Raw genomic sequence first — 19,423 nt, 5'->3', positions numbered from 1 at the left:
TCTGAATACTTTATTTAAATTAGATATAGATCACTCAGCTCTCTTCACTAAAAAAGCAGATGAGAACAAAGAAGAGTCAAGACATTCAGAGCATAGTGGTTGATAACGAACTTAAAATCATTCATAAAGAGCATATACGCACGCACGCCACACACACACACGGGCACACACATACGGGCACACACACACAGACACGCACATACTCCTTATGGTGTCAGTGGTGTCATACTCCCTTATGGTTCCTCACAAAATATTCAAGACTGGGAACATAAACACTCATCACCCCCTCTCCCCAGATATTAATCGTACAATCTCCCTGTGATTCATGCTTTTGGGGTTTTCATGTTGTGACACCAGGATCATTCAAAATGTCACATTCAGGGGTCAACGGAGTTCCACCATCTTAGGATGGGAGACATTACGGAGAGGGAATGAAGAGATATCTGTTAAACATGACCATGGAAAAGCAACCAACTGTTCTTCCATCTTCAGTTCCTGTTTGACTACTCCTGACATCAGTAAAACCGGCCAAAGTTGCCTTACTTAAAAAAATACATAGTGCAAACACGTTCGACCCAGTACACCTAACTTGGAGCAGTGACCAGACCTGGGCCTCTGTGCACTGTCAGCTGGCCCTGTCTCCTGAGTCTCCCTCTCAAACACATTGACCATCTACAGCGCTGCCACTGTCAAAGGAAGAGGCGAGGTAAGAAGCCTTACAATAGTTGTGTCTCAAGAGAGCACAGTTTTATGGCCCTGTCGAGAGCTGCTGTAACAGCCCCTGTTGTTGTACTCGTGTGACATTTCAGCCGCTTCCTCCTCGGGCTGGGGGAGGAGGGGGGGGGCTGCAATAGCTCCTGGAGGACTGAGGGGGAGGCACCCCTGGTGCCACACTGCAACATCCTAATGGAAAAAGAGGTGGCAGGATCTGAGAGGAAGGTACAGATGATGATGATGATGATAAGGATGATGATGAAGATGATGACAACCCTGTCCTTCAGACCTCAGTCACAACAGTGAACCCCTCTGTCACACCTGCTGAGAGCCTCCATTATGAAACACACAAGTTGTACGATTTTCACTCAAAAGGAAAATTCTAAACAAAAACATAAACATTGTTACCCTAAGCAGAGAACATGCTGAACCCAAATCCAACTCTAACTGACTGCTGTGAAAGAATGACCACATAATGTAGCTGGTGGTTTTACTGGAAAATCTATAGCGGTCTATATTGAGTGTAAGGGGATCCTGGTGTCTTGGTTTGTCGATCTTAGAAGTCTGATAATCAATGTCCTTATACGAGAGTATGCCAAAGACAAGAAACCAGGCTCAGTTTTTAAGAGCACTTAACCAAGGGTATTAGGTTCGAATTCTGTGGCCAAAAACGATTAAGAAAAATAGGAATAGTCATAACATCTTACATTTTCACACTCCCAGGAGTGATCAAGTCAATGAGTTTATAAAGCTTTATTTTTAGTAGCTCTTGACAAGTTAATTTCTCTCAACTGTTCTCTTTGGCTTGGTGTCAATATACACAAATGATGGTAAATGAACTATAATAATTTCTGTCAACCTGCTCAGTCTTAATTGGCGGTTCATATTCAAACCCTACTGCATTCTCCCTGAACACAGACTGTAACACCAGTGTTAATGAGCCTACTGGAGTCAGCACAACACAGGAGTTGAGTGGACAGATTATTGCTGCCAAATCCAGCCCAACCAAGTACACTCAATGACCAAAAGTATGTGGACACCTGCTCGTCCAACATCTGATTCCAAAATCATGGGCATTGATAAGGACTTCGTCCCCCATGTGCTACTATAACAGCCTCCACTCTTCTGGGAAGGCTTTTCACTAAATGTTGGAACATTGCTACGGGGACTTGCTTCCATTCAGCCACAAGAGCATTAGTGAGGTCGGGCACTGATGTTGGGTGATTAGGCCTGGCTCGCAGTCAGCGTTTCAACTGATCCCAAAGGTGTTCGATGGGGTTGAGGTCAGGATCTGTGCAAGCCAGTCAAGTTATTCCACACCGATCTCGACAAACCATTTCTGTATGGATTTTGCATTGTGCATTGTCATGCTGAAACAGGAAAGGCCTTCCCCAAACTGTTGCCACAAAGTTGGAAGCATAGAATCGTCTAGAATGTCATTGTATGCTGTCGTGTTAAGATTTCCCTTCACTGGAACTGAAAGGGGCCTAGCCCGAACCATGAAAAACAGTCCCATAAAAATTATTCCTCCACCAGTCCTTACAGTTGGCACTATGCATTCGGGTAGGTAGCGTTCTCCTGGCATCCTCCAAACCCAGATTCGGCTGTCGGACTACCAGATGGTGAAGCGTGATTCATCACTCCAGAGAACGCATTTAAACTGCTCCAGAAACCAATGGCGGTGAGCTTTACACCACTCCAGCCGATGCTTGGCATTGCGCATGGTGATCTTAGGCTTGTGTGTGGCTGCTCGGCCATGGAAACCCATTTAATGATGCTCACGACGAACAGTTCTTATGCTGACATTGCTTCCAGAAGCAGTTTGGAACTCGGTACTGAGTGTTTCAACCCGAGGACAGATCATTTTTAGGTGCTACTCTCATCAGCACTCGGCGGTCCCATTCTGTGAGCTTGTGTGGCCTACCTCTTTGCGGCTGAGCCGTTGTTGCTCCTAGACATTTCCACTTCACAATAACAGCACTTACAGTTGACCGGGCAGCTCAAGCAGGGCAAAAATTCTACGAACTGACTTGTTATAAAGGTGGCATCCTATGACAGTGCCACATTGAAAGTCACTGAGCTCTTCAGTAAGGCCATTCTACTGCCAATGTTTGTCTATGGCGATTGCATGGCTGTGTGCTCGATTTTATAGACGTCAGCAACGGGTGTGGCTGAAATAGCAGAATCCACTAATTTTAAGTGGTGTCCACATACTTTCGTATATATATATATATATATACTGCTCAAAAAAATAAAGGGAACACTTAAACAACACAATGTAACTCCAAGTCAATCACTTCTGTGAAATCAAACTGTCCACTTAGGAAGCAACACTGATTGACAATAAATTTCACATGCTGTTGTGCAAATGGAATAGACAACAGGTGGAAATTATAGGCAATTAGCAAGACACCCCCAATAAAGGAGTGGTTCGGCAGGTGGTGACCACAGACCACTTCTCAGTTCCTATGCTTCCTGGCTGATGTTTTGGTCACTTTTGAATGCTGGCGGTGCTTTCACTCTAGTGGTAGCATGAGACGAAGTCTACAACCCACACAAGTGGCTCAGGTAGTGCAGCTCATCCAGGATGGCACATCAATGCGAGCTGTGGCAAGAAGGTTTGCTGTGTCTGTCAGCGTAGTGTCCAGAGCATGGAGGCGCTACCAGGAGACAGGCCAGTACATCAGGAGACGTGGAGGAGGCCGTAGGAGGGCAACAACCCAGCAGCAGGACCGCTACCTCCGCCTTTGTGCAAGGAGGAGCAGGAGCACTGCCAGAGCCCTGCAAAATGACCTCCAGCAGGCCACAAATGTGCATATGTCTGCTCAAACGGTCAGAAACAGACTCCATGAGGGTGGTATGAGGGCCCGACTTCCACAGGTGGGGGTTGTGCTTACAGCCCAACACCGTGCAGGACGTTTGGCATTTGCCAGAGAACACCAAGATTGGTAAATTCGCCACTGGCGCCCTGTGCTCTTCACAGATGAAAGCAGGTTCACACTGAGTACATGTGACAGACGTGACAGAGTCTGGAGACGCCGTGGAGAACGTTCTGCTGCCTGCAACATCCTCCAGCATGACCGGTTTGGTGGTGGGTCAGTCATGGTGTGGGGTGGCATTTCTTTGGGGGGCCGCACAGCCCTCCATGTGCTCACCAGAGGTATCCTGACTGCCATTAGGTACCAAGATGAGATCCTCAGACCCCTTGTGAGACCATATGCTGGTGCAGTTGGCCCTGGGTTCCTCCTAATGCAAGACAATGCTAGACCTCATGTGGCTGGAGTGTGTCAGCAATTCCTGCAAGAGGAAGGCATTGATGCTATGGACTGGCCCGCCCGTTCCCCAGACCTGAATCCAATTGAGCACATCTGGGACATCATGTCTCGCTCCATCCACCAACGCCACGTTGCACCACAGACTGTCCAGGAGTTGGCGGATGCTTTAGTCCAGGTCTGGGAGGAGATCCCTCAGGAGACCATCCGCCACCTCATCAGGAGCATGCCCAGGCGTTGTAGGGAGGTCATACAGGCACGTGGAGGCCACACACACTACTGAGCCTCATTTTGACTTGTTTTAAGGACATTACATCAAAGTTGGATCAGCCTGTAGTGTGGTTTACCACTTTAATTTTGAGTGTGACTCCAAATCCAGACCTCCATGGGTTGATAAATTGGATTTCCATTGATTATTGTTGTGTGATTTTGTTGTCAGCACATTCAACTATGTAAAGAAAAAAGAATTGAATAAGATTATTTCATTCATTCAGATCTAGGATGTGTTATTTTAGTGTTCCTTTATTTTTTTCAGCAGTATATATATATCTCAATTTATAAATACAACGTAAAAACAAAATCAAATTTCTGGGAGTTCCGATTTAACTACTATACGGTATCACAAATTGAACTTTGCGGTGAAACTTTAGCTTCTTAGTCATTTCAAAGTATAAAGAGAGAATACATTGAATGAGTGATTCTGATATCCTGCAGGTATCCCAGTAATAATACATTCCCATTCCTGTAGAGAAGCACATTTTCAAGATGACAATTACACTAGAAAGCCCCAGACAGAGATGTTCCAGACAGTAGTTTATTTAGCTGACGCTACAATCAAGGTGTGCAACTGTAAAACAATACATGAACCATAGTGGGAATGATCAGTGCTACTTATTAATGCCATTACTTTACCAAACATTTGAAAGCAATATTCCAGCAGAAAAGGATTGGACCTTATAGTCCAGGTGTAAAGAAATGCTTCCCAATCCTGTCTGTCCTGTCCCTATAGGGAGAGGTATCCAGCTAGCACACCAACAGAGAGAAAGAGGCTAGATATTAGTATGCTCAGGACACAATCAGTGAGTTTCAATAGAAGTTATTTACAGAGAGGAGAGAGAGAAGAGGGGGGGTAGAGAGAGAGAGAGAGTATGCGAGAGAGAGAAGAAGAAATATGAGGGATTGAGAGAAAGCGAGAGACCAGTGTGAGGTGTGAGAGAGAGATAGAAGAGAGGAGAGAGCAGTGTCAGGTGAGAGAGGGATTGAGGATGCAGCAATACATTCAGGTGACTGAGACTGAGCTGAGACGCGATTAGTTCTCTCCCTGTAATGAAGGGAAGGCTGGACATGCTCTCTCTTTCTCTCTCCTGCTGTGGACCACACTCAGACCACAGGACTCTCTTAGTCGATTGTCAAAGACACTGCTCCTAGTCGCTCTATCCCTTTATGAACTTCAGAAGTAAGTTTGAGAGACACTTTCAAGAAATGGGTTACTGCATAGATGACTTATATGTACACAGATCCCTCGACTGAATGCTACCACTGCATCCTAATATATCTCTGTATTATTACGTTGTAGTAAGACAGGCTCCCTGTGTAGCAGACAGGTATTCATCAGTGGACTAAGACCCAGAGCCATACACATACATACTGTATATATGACTCTGCTGTGAGTTTACAAGTGCCAGTAAGAATAAATATGTTCTCACTCACCAGAAAATCACAGGTTGTATAGCTTGCAATATTCAAAACAAATTCATAACCATAAACATGGCCGTAAAATGGACAGAAGACATCCACATTGGTACTTCACAAACCAGGCATGTATCTCTATTGGAATAGCTGTGCCACAGAGGGATCACTTGGCAGCAGGCTAGCTGATCAAAGGTGGGTTTTAAACAGAAGCCAGCCCAACCGTCGTTCAGTGCAGTTGAGTTGAATTGGGGAGAGGCTAAGTGGCAGGCAGGCAGGCAACCTCAGCACCCACAACATAAGAAATGAGAGATAAGCTGGTGAAGGTGCTCTCAACAAATGAATCTTCAATAATAGAAGTCGGAGCAGGCTTTGTGATACACCATGCAACTGTGTGGCTCGTGTCATGTGTAAGGAGAGTGGGACTGTGTGTCACTGGATGGGACTCTATTTCCCAGAAGCCATGCTGTCAGTCTGTTTCAGACTTCCCTACTTTATTTACCATAGTGCAGTCAGTTGCACATCTAGTTCATGCTGCAGGGTGAACATAAAAAGCCTTCTTTAGACATCATGTCAACATAAAGTCCATACACAACATGTATCTAAATTATGCATAGACATGAGGAAAATCAACTGTTACGCTATTAACACTAAAATACCTCTGGAAATAATATTTTTCTCTACAGGAAATCAGACAGTGATAGGAGATATATAGGGTGATCATAAAAAATATAAATCAATGTAAGTAGCAACAACTAACTGGAACAGACCAAGGCTTGGGAGAAAAAAAAGGACTACTGCCTTCAAATCATGACGTTGCTCAATAATTCATATCAGTTATCACTTACTTGCATGGGCACTCATATCATCAAGAAAGGGCCACATAACAGTATAGCCTACAGCTTCTGGACTTTCTTTCTGTGGGAAAAACCTTAACCTCATGGATTTCCCAATACACCAAGTATCAATGCAGTTTCAGAACCCATTGGTAACTCATGGTTAATAGCGCTACCTCTATGCATACCCTCAATGTCAACATTGGAAATTGTCAATACTTAAAACATATTTATATACAGAGTAGATCAATAAAATATTGGTTATTTTTAAATACATTTGCATGCAGTCAAATGCATCATACACAGGCAAGAAGTAAATAGTTATAGTTTCTTTGACAAGCCAGAATCCAGCTGGACATGAATAGAGAAGTATTTACAATCAAGAAAGGAATAATGATTGACATTAGTTAAAAGTTTGTTTGCAAATATTAAGGTATGTGGAACAGTGGTGTTATATCCTCTTCAGATGTGTCCATCGTCGTCCACTGAGTCAGGAGAAACGGGTCTGGAGACAGCGGAGACGTCCTGACTTTTGGTTTTGGGGGTGGCGGCCAGAGGTAGAGACATCCTCCTCTTTGTAGAGGTCAGCAGTTTGAGGATCTGAGCCACCTGTGTCTCCAGGGCCCTTAGCCGGCCCCCCAGAGTCTGGCTGTCCCCCCGGAGCACTAACCGGGTCTCCTGCAGCACAGCCTGCAGGGCTTGCTCTGGGATGGGGCCGAACGGGTGTGGCAGGGGTCTCTGCTGGAGGTGAACCCGAACCTCCCCGGCCCCGTCTATACGCAGCTCACTCTTAGTGGTGCTGCTGTCGCAGGAGTCTGTCTTACGGAGGTGGTTGTCCTCCTCCTCTCCTCCTCTAAGCCCAGCCTCCTGACCACTGCCCTCCTGAGAGAGCATCTCCTCGGAGACGGCTTTAGCTACATTGTTCAGTCCCACCTTCCTGACCTCTGGAGGTGGGGGAGTCAAGCTTTTGATGCGCCCCCAGCCCCTGGCAGCAGGAGGGCATGAACTGGGCGTGACCTGGGACACAGTGAGCACACTGCTGCTGCAACCCAGAAGGGGAGCCCCATTCTGGAGCCCGTGTAGGGAGGAATGGGGCCCAGGTAGCTGGATGTTGAGGGGCAGGGAGTGCTGCAGGCTGGAGTAGGAAAGCTGCAGGCTGTGGTGGATGGGGTGCTGGTGGTGTTCCACTTGGACCTGGTTCTTCTCCAGGCCAAGCTGAGAGGACGCACCCTGGTTCCGCTGACGCTGGCACTCCTCCTCCTTCATGTCACTGATCTTACGGAAAATCACCTACAGGGACACACAACGGTACCAAATTAATAATTTCATACAAACATTTATTCTTTATCATTTTAATACAATACACACTGAGTGTACAAAACATTAAGAACACCTGCTCTTTCCATGACTCAGACTGAACAGGTGAATGTTATGACTTGTTAAATCCACTTCAATCAGTGTAGATGAAGGGGAGGAGACAGGTCAAAAAACGATTTCGAAGCCTTGAGACAATTCAAATTAAATCAAATCGTATTTGTCAGGTAATTTAGGTAATATGTACATGTAGGTATGGTTATTAATTAAGGATCAGACCCTTTTGGGTCGAGAACAGCTCCGTTCTCCAGGGAAGGCGGAGACGCCTTCGGGGTTGGAAACCTGCTGAGAACCGGCCAGTCGGCTCACTTCCACTAGACCAAAGCGGCGTCCGGCTACTGGGGTGGAAGAAAAATAAAAAGTAGGTGAGTGTGGATTCCCAAGTAGCTAGTGTAGGTTTGCTACTTGCTTGCTAAGAGTAGCCACTTCGCCCATGTAGTCCTCCGCAAGAGTTGCTATATTGAAAGTCAACGTGGTCCACATGGTCTTGGAACAAAGCAAAGTAAACACAGCCCCTGCAGCGCTGGAAACGTTCAATAGCGACCTCCATTTGAGACCGCCGAGCCAGCTAGGCTAGCTGGACTTCCATGTCTCTCCCCCTCTACAGAATCTGGAGGGATCCCGGGACAGACAGCAGCGCTTACAGCAACTAAGCCCAACAGAGCCGCAGGATCCAAAATAAAAGTATATAAAAACTGTCAATTTTACAAAAACAATGAACCGAGTTCTCTCATTCTTCGCTCAACAACAAACATACGTCGCTTTCAGATGACGTTGGACATGCCAGGGATTAGTTGAGGCTCGTCACTGTTGGGACGACTTCATTGATGCACTTATTGATGAAGCCAGTGACTGATGTGCAGTGTTGCCAATTTAGCGGCTCTGTCGCTGTATTAAGCGAGTATTCAGACCCCTCAAGCGACACATTTTCAAAAAATCGACTTGCGACAAATCATGCGACTTTTTCTGGTGTTATTGGAGACTCTGGCGTGAAAGCACGTATCATTCTTCCTCTTCTCAACGAGCAGCGGGTGCTGCCGTGGGTCCCACCCCCCCATCCCAAAGCACTCACAGGCGGTGCAGTCAGAGCAGAAGATGTTCACCCCTCCGCGTCCAGAATGCAAATGAATCGCGCATGTGGGAAGCCGCCGCTGGCTGATCCCGCCCTGGGTTACATTCAGGGCGGAATGTAAAAGGTTTTGTCTAAAATAAATCAAGGCACAAAAATAAATCACTGCATTTGACTCACACAGCCTCAGTCACTCACCTTGTCCACTGTGTGTGTGCCTCTCTGTGACATAAGCTAAACATCTAGCTGTCTAGTTCATCATGTCTCAGTCTAAACTGTACACTCAAAAATACAGAAAGGAGTGGGAATCAAACCCTGAATTCAAAGGCTGGTTGAAGCCGTATATTGGAGATGATACACGGGCATACTGCCTGTATTGTAAGGCTGATTTCTACGCCATACTTAGTGATGTAAAAAACACATGACAACTCAAAAACATACTCAAAAGGCAAAGCCTTATAACAGTTCCACCCTAAACAAGCTGCCATTTATGGTAAAAAAAATTGACTGCAAAAAAGGCTGAGGCCACCATGGCATTAGCTATCGCTAAACACTGTTCCATGCTGGCATGTGATCACATCGGAAAAGCATGTAGAGCTGCTTTCTCAGACTCCACTGCTGCTACCCACTTCAAAATGCACAGGACAAAGTGCCCAGAAATTATTAATGGTGTTCTAGTACCATACTTTCTGAAGTTGGTCGCAGATGTGGGTGACCAGCGTTTCAGCCTCCTCCTCGAGTGCACGGATGTAAGTGTTTCTAAGTACCTGGGGGTTGTGATAAGGTTAGGGTGACCATATTTTAGTTTTCAAAAAAGAGGACAGTGGGAGCGGGAGGCAGACGGACACAGTGGGCGGTAAATACAAATGCGTTCACAACCATGCAACTATGTTATTGAACTTTAATACATAAAGTAATGCATCCTTTCCATTCAACTGTTGGCCCTCAACAATAGAATAATACAATAAAAAATAAAAAAATAGTTTAGCCATAGGTTAAAATAAATGGCCATAGGTTAAAATAAAATTTAAAAAACAGTTATAAAAAAATCTACTATTTCAGTCAAAAATAATGTCAGTCCTCCTGATACTTTCCCGAAGATCGAATCTTTCCCAGCAGTCCTTTATTACCAATCAAGTAGGCATGAAAGTCTTTGCAAGACATATTTTTAAAGTTGTATTGTGTACACAGAAGCCCCTTCTGGTCTTGCGTTCAAGAAGCATGGTGTGGACTTTGTTCAAAAGGTTCTTCACTTCCACAATTGAATTACTATCCCTTTCCATCTCCTGAATGTGTGAATGAAACACACACGAGCGAGTGCATGTGCCAGAGGTAAATTTCACTGAACTCATCTTCAAAAAACTTCTTGATCAAGGAGGGTGTTTTTTCCTGTGACAAAAAGAATGCTTTCAAGGCTGGAAACATCTGTAGCAGCCTCTCAATACCTGGGAATAATGACAGCCATCGCGTCTTGCTGTGAGAAAGGAGACTTCTGTATTCAACATCAACAAATTCACAGTACTCCTTCAGATTCTCTGTGCGCACAGTGTAGATGTGAAAGTATTGACATATTTTGAAGATGATGTTCTCAATATCGACATCTAGTGTGTCTGCCCGTAATGAACACAATTGTTCAAGACGTGTGCTGGGCAGCCCACACCGATTAAAGACTTGTTCTGCAATGACTTCGTTAAGTTTGCGAAAACATTCTTTCCTTCTTCGTCACGGCGGATTCCCCCGAACATTGTATTGCAGTTGTCACCTGTAAATGCAATACATTTGGAAAAAATCCCATTATATTCCAGTGTTTCTTTGATGTATTGCGCGATCGTATCAGCTGTCTCATTTGGAGTGTTTTTAACTTCGACTAATTTACTTTGCACGCCACCATTCTTCCAATCAAAATACTGAATAAGCAGAGGGAATATTTTCACAGCACCGTGATTGCTCCCATCAGTAGAAACACCACAGTAAGGTATGTCTTCTAGTGCTTTCTGAGCTATGTCGACAGAATGTGGTGCTATCACAGCGGTAAGAATTTCTTCGTTCTTAGTACGAGCGCTTGAAAATTTTTGCGCAGTCTCGGAATCAGGGAATGCCTTTTTTAACAAGGCAGACGTGCAGTCCATTGATCTGTAGCTATTGTGATGCTTCGTGTTGTGGAATGCAAAAACTCCCTCCGCAGCAGTAACAGCATCTTCTGTTTTACCTGCTCTCACAAAATAGTCAGTTAATTTACCTGACGAACTCTCTCCTTTAGCTGCAATTTTGTGTTTTGCAGAGCTTATGTGGGCTTCTAGGTCGCTAGCACCTTTATTTGACAATGACACGTACGTGCCAGCTTTGCAGGTCATGCATTCTGCTTCACACGGATCCCGACCAAGACGAAAACACGGGAATTTTCTCTGTAAATCGTCTGAATTTACATTTGCATTTGGGCATTTTACGCTGTTCTGGAGCCATGTGCCACTGTTGACAAGCAAGCTGCTGCGCTGTCTCTTGGCTGTTGCCATGGTGAGGGTAATGATTGAAATGCAGTTTGACCAATGTTTGCGTAGGCCTACATGACCCACCAATGGTGGCGTGTGAGAAGGCGGGACCTAAAGAGAAAGGTCAAAGCAATGCAAAACCCCCAAAACGCACAAAATGAATGGCGACTGTAGAAAGCAAAAGCCGAATCCCGGGCATTTTGGGCGATTTAGAAATCCCGGCCGGACGCATTTATTTAGGTCCAAAAAGAGGACGTATGGTCACCCTAGATAAGGTACTTTAGTGACGCCAAGCAGACAATTGTATCAACATTTCTGGGGCTTGTTGAGTTGGAGGGAGGAGATGCCAAATCTATAGCCGTGCTCTTTCCTCGAAGTGTTGTCTTAAAAAAGAGAAACTCCTGGGGATAGGGACTGACAATGCCTCTGTTATGACGGGGATTAACAATGGGGTCCATAAAGTGCTGAAGGAGGAGTATGGCCTCAAATATATGGTTCTCATTTGCTGTGGGTGCCACTCTCTGCAGCTTGCTCATTTGTAGTTGTAAACATATTTAGGGTGTTTTTTACTCACTTTTTGTCTCTCCCACACAATTACATGCACATGGCCAATTATGCAAATTAGGTGATGACATCATTTAGCGACTTCTAGCTACTTTTAGGACAGCCAATAGCTACTTTCCTTACTGAGGAGTTGGCAACAGTGCTGATATGGTGTACTCCTCAATGCCATCGGAAGAATCCCGGAACATATTCCAGTCAGTGCTAGCTAAACAGTCCTGTAGCTTAGCATCTGCTTCATATAAAACTATTTTTTTATTGACGAGTCACTGGTGCGTCCTGCTTTAATTTTTGCTGGTAAAAAGGAATCAGGAGGATAGAATTATTGTCAGATTTTACAAATGGAGGGCGAGGGAGAGCTTTGTATGTGTCTCTGTGTGTAAGGGGTGCGTAACCGGTGGCAGGGAAGTCAGACACAGGAGAGCAGAACTTGGTAATAGCCGGAGCAGTTTAATAGCAAAACCAACGGCATAAAAATAACAAGATATGGGTATGGGTGGCGTCCCATGTCTCCTCTGCATGCCTGAACCAGTCGTCCACCGCAGGAGCCTCGGTCTGACTGATGCCAAGGCGCCAGAACCGGCTGGTACCCCAGTACGCACTGGAAGGGGGAGAGGTTAGTGGAGGAGTGGCGGAGTGAGTTCTGAGCCATCTCGGCCCAGGGCACGAACGCTGCCCACTCCCCTAGCCGATCCTGGCAATACGACCGCAGAAATCTGCCCACATCCTGGTTCACTCTCTCCACCTGCCCATTACTCTTGGGATGGAACCCTGAGGTAAGGCTGATCGAGACCCCCAGATGTTCCATGAACGCCTTCCAGACCCTCGAAGTGAACTGGGGACCTCAATCAGACACTATATCCTCAGGCACCCCGTAGTGCCGGAAGACGTGTATAAACAAGGCCTCCTCAGTCTGTAGGGCCGTAGGGAGACCGGGCAGAGGGAGGAGACGGCAGGACTTAGAGAACCGATCCACAACGACCAGGATCGTGGTGTTTCCCTGTGAGGGGGGGGGGGAGGTCGGTGAGAAAATCCACCGACAGGTGCGATCAAGGCCGCTGTGGAATGGGTAAGGGGTGTAGCTTCCCTCTGGGCAGGTGCCTAGGAGCCTTACACTGGGCGCACACCGAGCAGGAGGAAACATAAACCCTCACGTCCTTGGCCAAGGTAGGCCACCAATACTTCCCAACCGAACAGCGCACTGTCCGACCGATCCCAGGATGACCAGAGGAGGGTGACGTGTGGGCCCAATAGATCAACCGGTCACGGACAGCAGACGGAACGTACAGACGCCCAGCGGGACACTGAAGGGGAGTGGGCTCTGCACATAACGCCCGCTCAATGTCTGCGCCCAGCTCCCACACCACCGGCGCCACCAGGCAGGATGCCGGGAGTATGGGAGTGGGATCCATGGGCCGCTCCTCTGTGTCATACAGTCGGTACAGTGCGTTTGCTTTCACGTTTTGGGAACCTGGTCTGTTGGAAAGGGAAAAAACTAAACGGGTGAAAAACATGGCCCACCTTGCCTGGCGAGGGTTCAGTCTCCTCGCTGCCCGGATGTACTCCAGATTGCGGTGGTCAGTCCAGATGAGAAAAGGGTGTATAGCCCCCTCAAGCCAATGTCTCCATGCCTTCAGAGCCTTGACGACAGCCAATAGCTCCCGGTCCCCCACGTCATAGTTTCGCTCCGCTGGGCTGAGCTTCTTCGAGAAGAAGGCACAAGGGCGGAGCTTCGGTGGAGTACCCGAGCGCTGAGAGAGCACGGCTCCTATCCCAGCCTCGGATGCGTCCACCTCCACTATGAACGCCAAAGAGGGATCCGGATGGGCCAGCACGGGAGCCGAGGTAAACAGAGCCCTCAGGTGACCAAAAGCCCTGTCCGCCTCAGCCGACCACTGCAAACGTACCGGGCCCCCCTTCAGCAGTAAGGTAATGGGAGCCGCTACCTGACCAAAACCTCGGATAAACCTCCGATAGTAATTGGCAAACCCTAGGAACCACTGCACTTCCTTTACCGTGGTGGGAGTCGGCTGAAATGCGGTCACTCTCCATCTCCACCCCCTTGGTGGAAATGCGGTACCCTAGGAAGGAGACAGACTGCTGGAAGAACAGGCATTTCTCAGCCTTGACGTACAGGTCATGCTCCAACAGTCGACCTAGCACCATGCGCACGAGGGACACATGCTCGGCACGTGTAGCGGAGTATATCAGAATTTCATCAATATACACCCTGCCCGTGCAGGTCCCTGAAAATCTCGTCTACAAAGGCTTGGAAGACTGATGGAGCATTCATCAATACGTACGGCATGACGAGGTACTCATGCCCTGATGTCGTACTGAACGCCATCTTCCACTCGTCTCCCTACCGGATACGCATCAGGTTGTAAGCACTCCTGAGATCTAGTTTGGTGAAGAAGCGTGCCCCGTGGATTGACTCAATTGCTGTGGCGATAAGAGGTAGCAGGTAACTGTACCTCACCGTGATCTGATTTAGGCCTCGGTAGTCAATACACGGGCGCAGACCTCTCTCCTTCTTCTTCACAAAAAAGAAACTCGAGGAGGCGGGTGAAGTGGAGGACCGAATGTACCCCTGACGCAGGGATTCGGAGACATATGTTTCCATAGCCGCCATCCCCGCCTGTGAGCGGTGATACACGTGACTCCTGGGAAGTGCAGCGTCTACCAGGAGATTTATCGCACAATCGCCCCGTCGATGGGGTGGTAATTGAGTCGCCTTCTTTTTGGAGAAGGCGAGAGCCAAATCGGCATATTCAGGGGGAATGCGCACGGTGGAGACCTGGTCTGGACTTTCCACCATAGTAGCACCCACGGAAACCCCTAAACACCTCCGCGAGCACTCCCGCGACCACCCCGTGAGAGCCCTCCGTTGCCAAGAAACAGTGGGGTCATGACAAGCTAACCAGGGTAGGCCTAGCACCACGGGAAACGTAGGAGAGTCAATGAGGAAGAGACTAATTCTCTCCTTATGACCCCCCTGTGTCACCATACCCAGAGGAGCGGTGGCCTCCCTAATCAACCCTGACCCTAATGGTCGACTGTCTAAGGCGTGAACGGGGAAGGGCACAGCCACGGGAACAATGGGGATCCCTAAACTAAGGGCGAACGATCTGTCTATAAAATTCCCAGCCGCGCCTGAAATCGACGAGCGCCTTATGCTGGGAATGCGGGGAAAACTCAGGGAAAGAAACATACAAAAAAACGTGTGCAACAGAGGGCTCTGGTTGAGAAGGGTGCAGGCTCACCTGGGATGACGCCAGAGTGCCCTACCTGCTGCCTCGATCCCCAGAGGAACCAACCCGGCACAGAACGGCAGCGTGACCTCTGCGGCCACAGATGGTGCACGAGCCGTAACCTCCTCCAGTCTCCCTATGCACAGCACCTCCCAGCTCCATGGGTACCGGAGCGGCGGTGCTGGGGGATGGAACCGATATAACCCGATCTGGACGTCCGCGGGTGGCCAGCAGGTTATCCAGCCGAATGGACAGGTCCACCAGCTGGTCGAAAGTGAGTGTGGTGTCCCTGCAGGCCAACTCCCGACGGACGTCCTCACGCAAACTGCAGCGATAGCGGTCGATCAGGGCCCTATCTTTCCATCCCGTGCCGGCGGCCAGGGTCCGAAAATCCATGGCAAATTCCTTGGCGAAGAGACGTTCACCCGCCACTCTACCCTCGGGTGGATGGTCGAAGACTGCCCGGAAGTGGCGGGTGAAATCCTCGAAATGGTCCAGCGCCGCATCCACTTCTCCCCACACGGCGTTGGCCTACTCCAATGATTTCCCAGAGAGGCACGATACGAGGGTGGAGACCTTCTCACGAACCTGAAGGAGCCGGGTGGACGGTTGCCAGGTAGAGGTTGAGCTGTAACAGGAAACCCTGGCAGCGTGCAGCCATCCCATCATACTCCTGGGGAAGGGCGAGATGAATCCCACTGAGACTGGGTGAAAGGGGGGCGAGTAGTGGAGACCCTGGTTGTGCTGGTGGAGGCGCTGGAGGAACTCCGTCTCTCCCAGCGGTCCATAGTTTGGACAACGCGGTCCATGGCGGCGCCGAGATGGTGGAGCGTCGCTGCATACTCCCAGACGCGCTCCTCCACCTCTATTCCAGGGGCACCTGCTCCTGCTGACTCCATATAGTTGGTGTGGGATTCTGTAAGGGATGCGTAACCGGTGGCAGGGAAGTCAGACGCAGGAGAGCAGAACTTGGTAATAGCCTGTGCAGTTTAGTAGCAAAACCAACGCCATAAAAATAACAAGATATGGGTACAAAAACCCGTCGCGCACCAATCAACACATGCACAAGCACTTACAATAAACAATCCCACACAAAGACATGGGGGGAACAGAGGGTTAAATACACAACAAGTGATTGAGGGAATTGAAACCAGGTGTGAGGAAAAACAAGACGAAACACATGGAAAATAAAAAGTGGATCAATGATGGCTAGAAGACCGGCGACGCCGAGCGCCGCCCGAACAAGGAGAGGACCCGACTTCGGCGGAAGTCTTGACACTGTGTGTGGAGTAAAGGTGGTCTAGAGTTTTTTTCCCTCTGGTTGCGCATTTAACATGCTGGTAGAAATGATGTAAAACGGATTTAAGTTTCCCTGCATTAACCCTTTCACACGTACCATCACACAGGGTGTGATCGTTCTACAGTAGTCCCTGAAGCGTACGATCACACCCCGTGTGATTAGAACACTCATTTAGAACGGCCAGTTTCGAATGACGCAACAATCAACATTTGAGCTGGCCACACTTTTTTCAGAAACTATTTACACAAACACAGTCCTTACAAAGTTATGTCCAGAATGTGAGCAGTTTATTTTTGGATGCAATGTTCAGATATTCACAGAAGTATCTATAGCATAACACAATCATCCTAACCGGAAAAATGTAGGCTACATTTGTCCTAGCGCTGAGGAAAGATTGATGCAACACAAGCGGTCATATTTTCTAACTCTCGGCTGACATAAACTACACTATGAATTAGCTAATAGCAATTACTATGTACAATTAATCACATCACGGGTGAGCTCACCGTTGATCAAAATAATTGAGTAAAACACTTTCTAGAAATCGAAAGTAATCCGACGATTAGTTTCAGCGCGCAGCCATGCTTTTTTAACCTCACAGAAACCGAAGATAATAAGAGAAGACAAGATGAGTTGTTGAAGGGGTCTACCATCATTCACTTCCTGAAGTTCTCAAAAAATGAGTGAACCCTTACTCACCTCATTTTGTTATAGCATCTTTGGTGTGACAGACGATCAAGTGAAACCCAGAATGCATTGTATGTCAACAAACATGGCTCCATACACAAAGCTGGAATTAGCTTAGCTCATCATAATCAGTACAACCTTCAAAACATTATTTTACACACATACTATGCGCCCTTTACAATTTATGCAAAAATCGGAACGCATGATTTATCACGGGTAATTGAAAAACGTAAATAAAATGGTAAATATATCAATAATACCACACAAAACATTTTCTGATAGTGATTTATTGATACAAATTGCGCGTTTAGGCAGTCAATCACGGTAACCTCTCACTCCCACTCTGAGCCATTCAGTGTTGTTGTTTATGTAACAATCACATCCTGGAATGGAGAGAACGTTCGAACATCACGTGCATAAAAAAACTCACGCTGGGGCGACCGTTAGAGATATTTGGAACTCACGCGTGAAAGGGTTAAAGTTCCCGACCACTACGAGCACCGCCTCTGAATAAGCACTTTCCTGTTTGCTTATGGCCATATACAGCTCATTGGGTGCGGTCTTAGTGCCAGCATCGGTTTGTGGTCGTAAATAGACAGCTACGAAGAATATAGATGAAAACTCTCTAGATAGATAGTGTGGTCTACAGCTTATCATGAGATGCTCTTCCTCAGGCGAGCAAAACCTTGAGACTTTTAGATATCGTGCACCAGCTGATGTTTACAAATATACATAGACCGTCACCCCTTATCTTACCAGAGGCTGCTGTTCTATCCTACTGGTACAGTGTATAACCCGCCAGCTGTATGTTTTTCATGTCGTTGTTCAGCCATGAGACATGGATTGTGTATGTGTGTCATTCAGAGGGTGAATGGGCAATATAAAATATTTACAGTGCACTCCAAAAGTATTGGGACAGTGACAAATGTTTTGTTGTTTTGGCCCTGTACTCCAGCACTTTGGATTTTAAATGATACAATGCCTAAGTGCAGACTGTCAGCTTTAATTTGCGGGTATTTTCATCCATATTGGGTGAACTGTTTAGAAATTACAGCAATTCTCCCATTTTAGGGGACCAAAGGTATTGGCACAAATACACTTATATGTGCATTAAAGTGTTATTAAAGTATTTCGTCCCATAGTCATAGCACACAATTGCTATATCAAGCCTGTCACTCTACACTTTTATTGTAAGTAAGAATAGAATATGTTTCTAAACACTTCTACAACTTCTTAGGGCTAGGCCCCTTTTTTCTCTACTTCCTGTCTGAATGACATGCCCAAAGTAAACTGCCTGTAGCTCAGGTCCTGAAGCCTGGATATGCATATAATTGGTACCATTGGAAAGAAAACAGTTTGAAGTTTGTAGAAATTTTAAAATAATGTAGGAGAATATAACACAATAGATATGGTAGGAGGCGATCCAAATTAAAACCAACCAGAAGTTTTATTTTTTGAGAGACCATCCTCTTAGAAATGCAAGAGTAAGGTCATATTGAAAATTAGCTCCCTGGATGAAATTCCTATGGCTTCCACAGGGTGTCAGCAGTCTGTGTTCAAGGTTTCAGGCTTGTAACTTAAAAAAATAATAAGAAATATCAGTTTTAATAGTGGGACACAGTCTTGTAAATTTGTGTTTGCGCGCGCCATGAAGACAAAAAAAAGAATATTTTGATGTGGGGCGCCGTCCTCAAACAATCGCATGGCATGTTTTCGCTATAATAGTTACTGTAAATCAGACAGAGCAGTTAGGTTAACAAGAATTTAACCTTTCAGCCGATATAAGACACTTCTATGTACATAAATGTTTAAAATCCATAATATTTATGATCATTTATTGGAATTGTGCGCCCTCCAGTTTCACCAGAAGTTAGCTAGCGGGACTCCTATCCCTATTAATGTGGCTGCTACCATGATTAAGTTAATCCTGAATGAATCGTGAATAACGATGAGTGACAAAGTTACAGACGCCCAAATATCATACCCCCAAGACATGCTAACCTCTCACCATTACAATACAGGGGAGGTTAGCATTTTGGGGGGGGGGTATGATATTTGTGCGTCTAACTTTCTCACTCCTCATTATTCATGATTCATTCAGGATTATCCGTAATCATGGTAGCATCCACATGAATGTAGAATTGTTTAGAAACTTTATATTCTTACTTTTTTTTTTAAATC

General features: G+C 46.6%; 1 protein-coding gene across 1 annotated transcript in view; it reads right to left on the bottom strand.

The window, feature by feature from the left end:
* Window positions 1-4,782: 4,782 nt before the first annotated feature.
* LOC106610918 (potassium voltage-gated channel subfamily H member 5) overlaps window positions 4,783-19,423 on the bottom strand; it is a 92,513-nt gene continuing 77,872 nt past the window's right edge. Inside the window, exon 12 of the mRNA XM_045724261.1 lies at window positions 4,783-7,801. Coding sequence (XP_045580217.1) covers window positions 6,974-7,801 — 828 coding nt within the window. The 3' untranslated portion in view covers window positions 4,783-6,973. The remainder of the gene's footprint in view (window positions 7,802-19,423) is intronic.

This window comes from Salmo salar, chromosome ssa09, assembly GCF_905237065.1.
Source record: "Salmo salar chromosome ssa09, Ssal_v3.1, whole genome shotgun sequence".
NCBI classification, from domain to species: Eukaryota; Metazoa; Chordata; class Actinopteri; order Salmoniformes; family Salmonidae; genus Salmo; species Salmo salar.
Note: the sequence above shows the minus strand (reverse complement) of the source record. Positions and strands in the feature narration are given on the sequence as shown.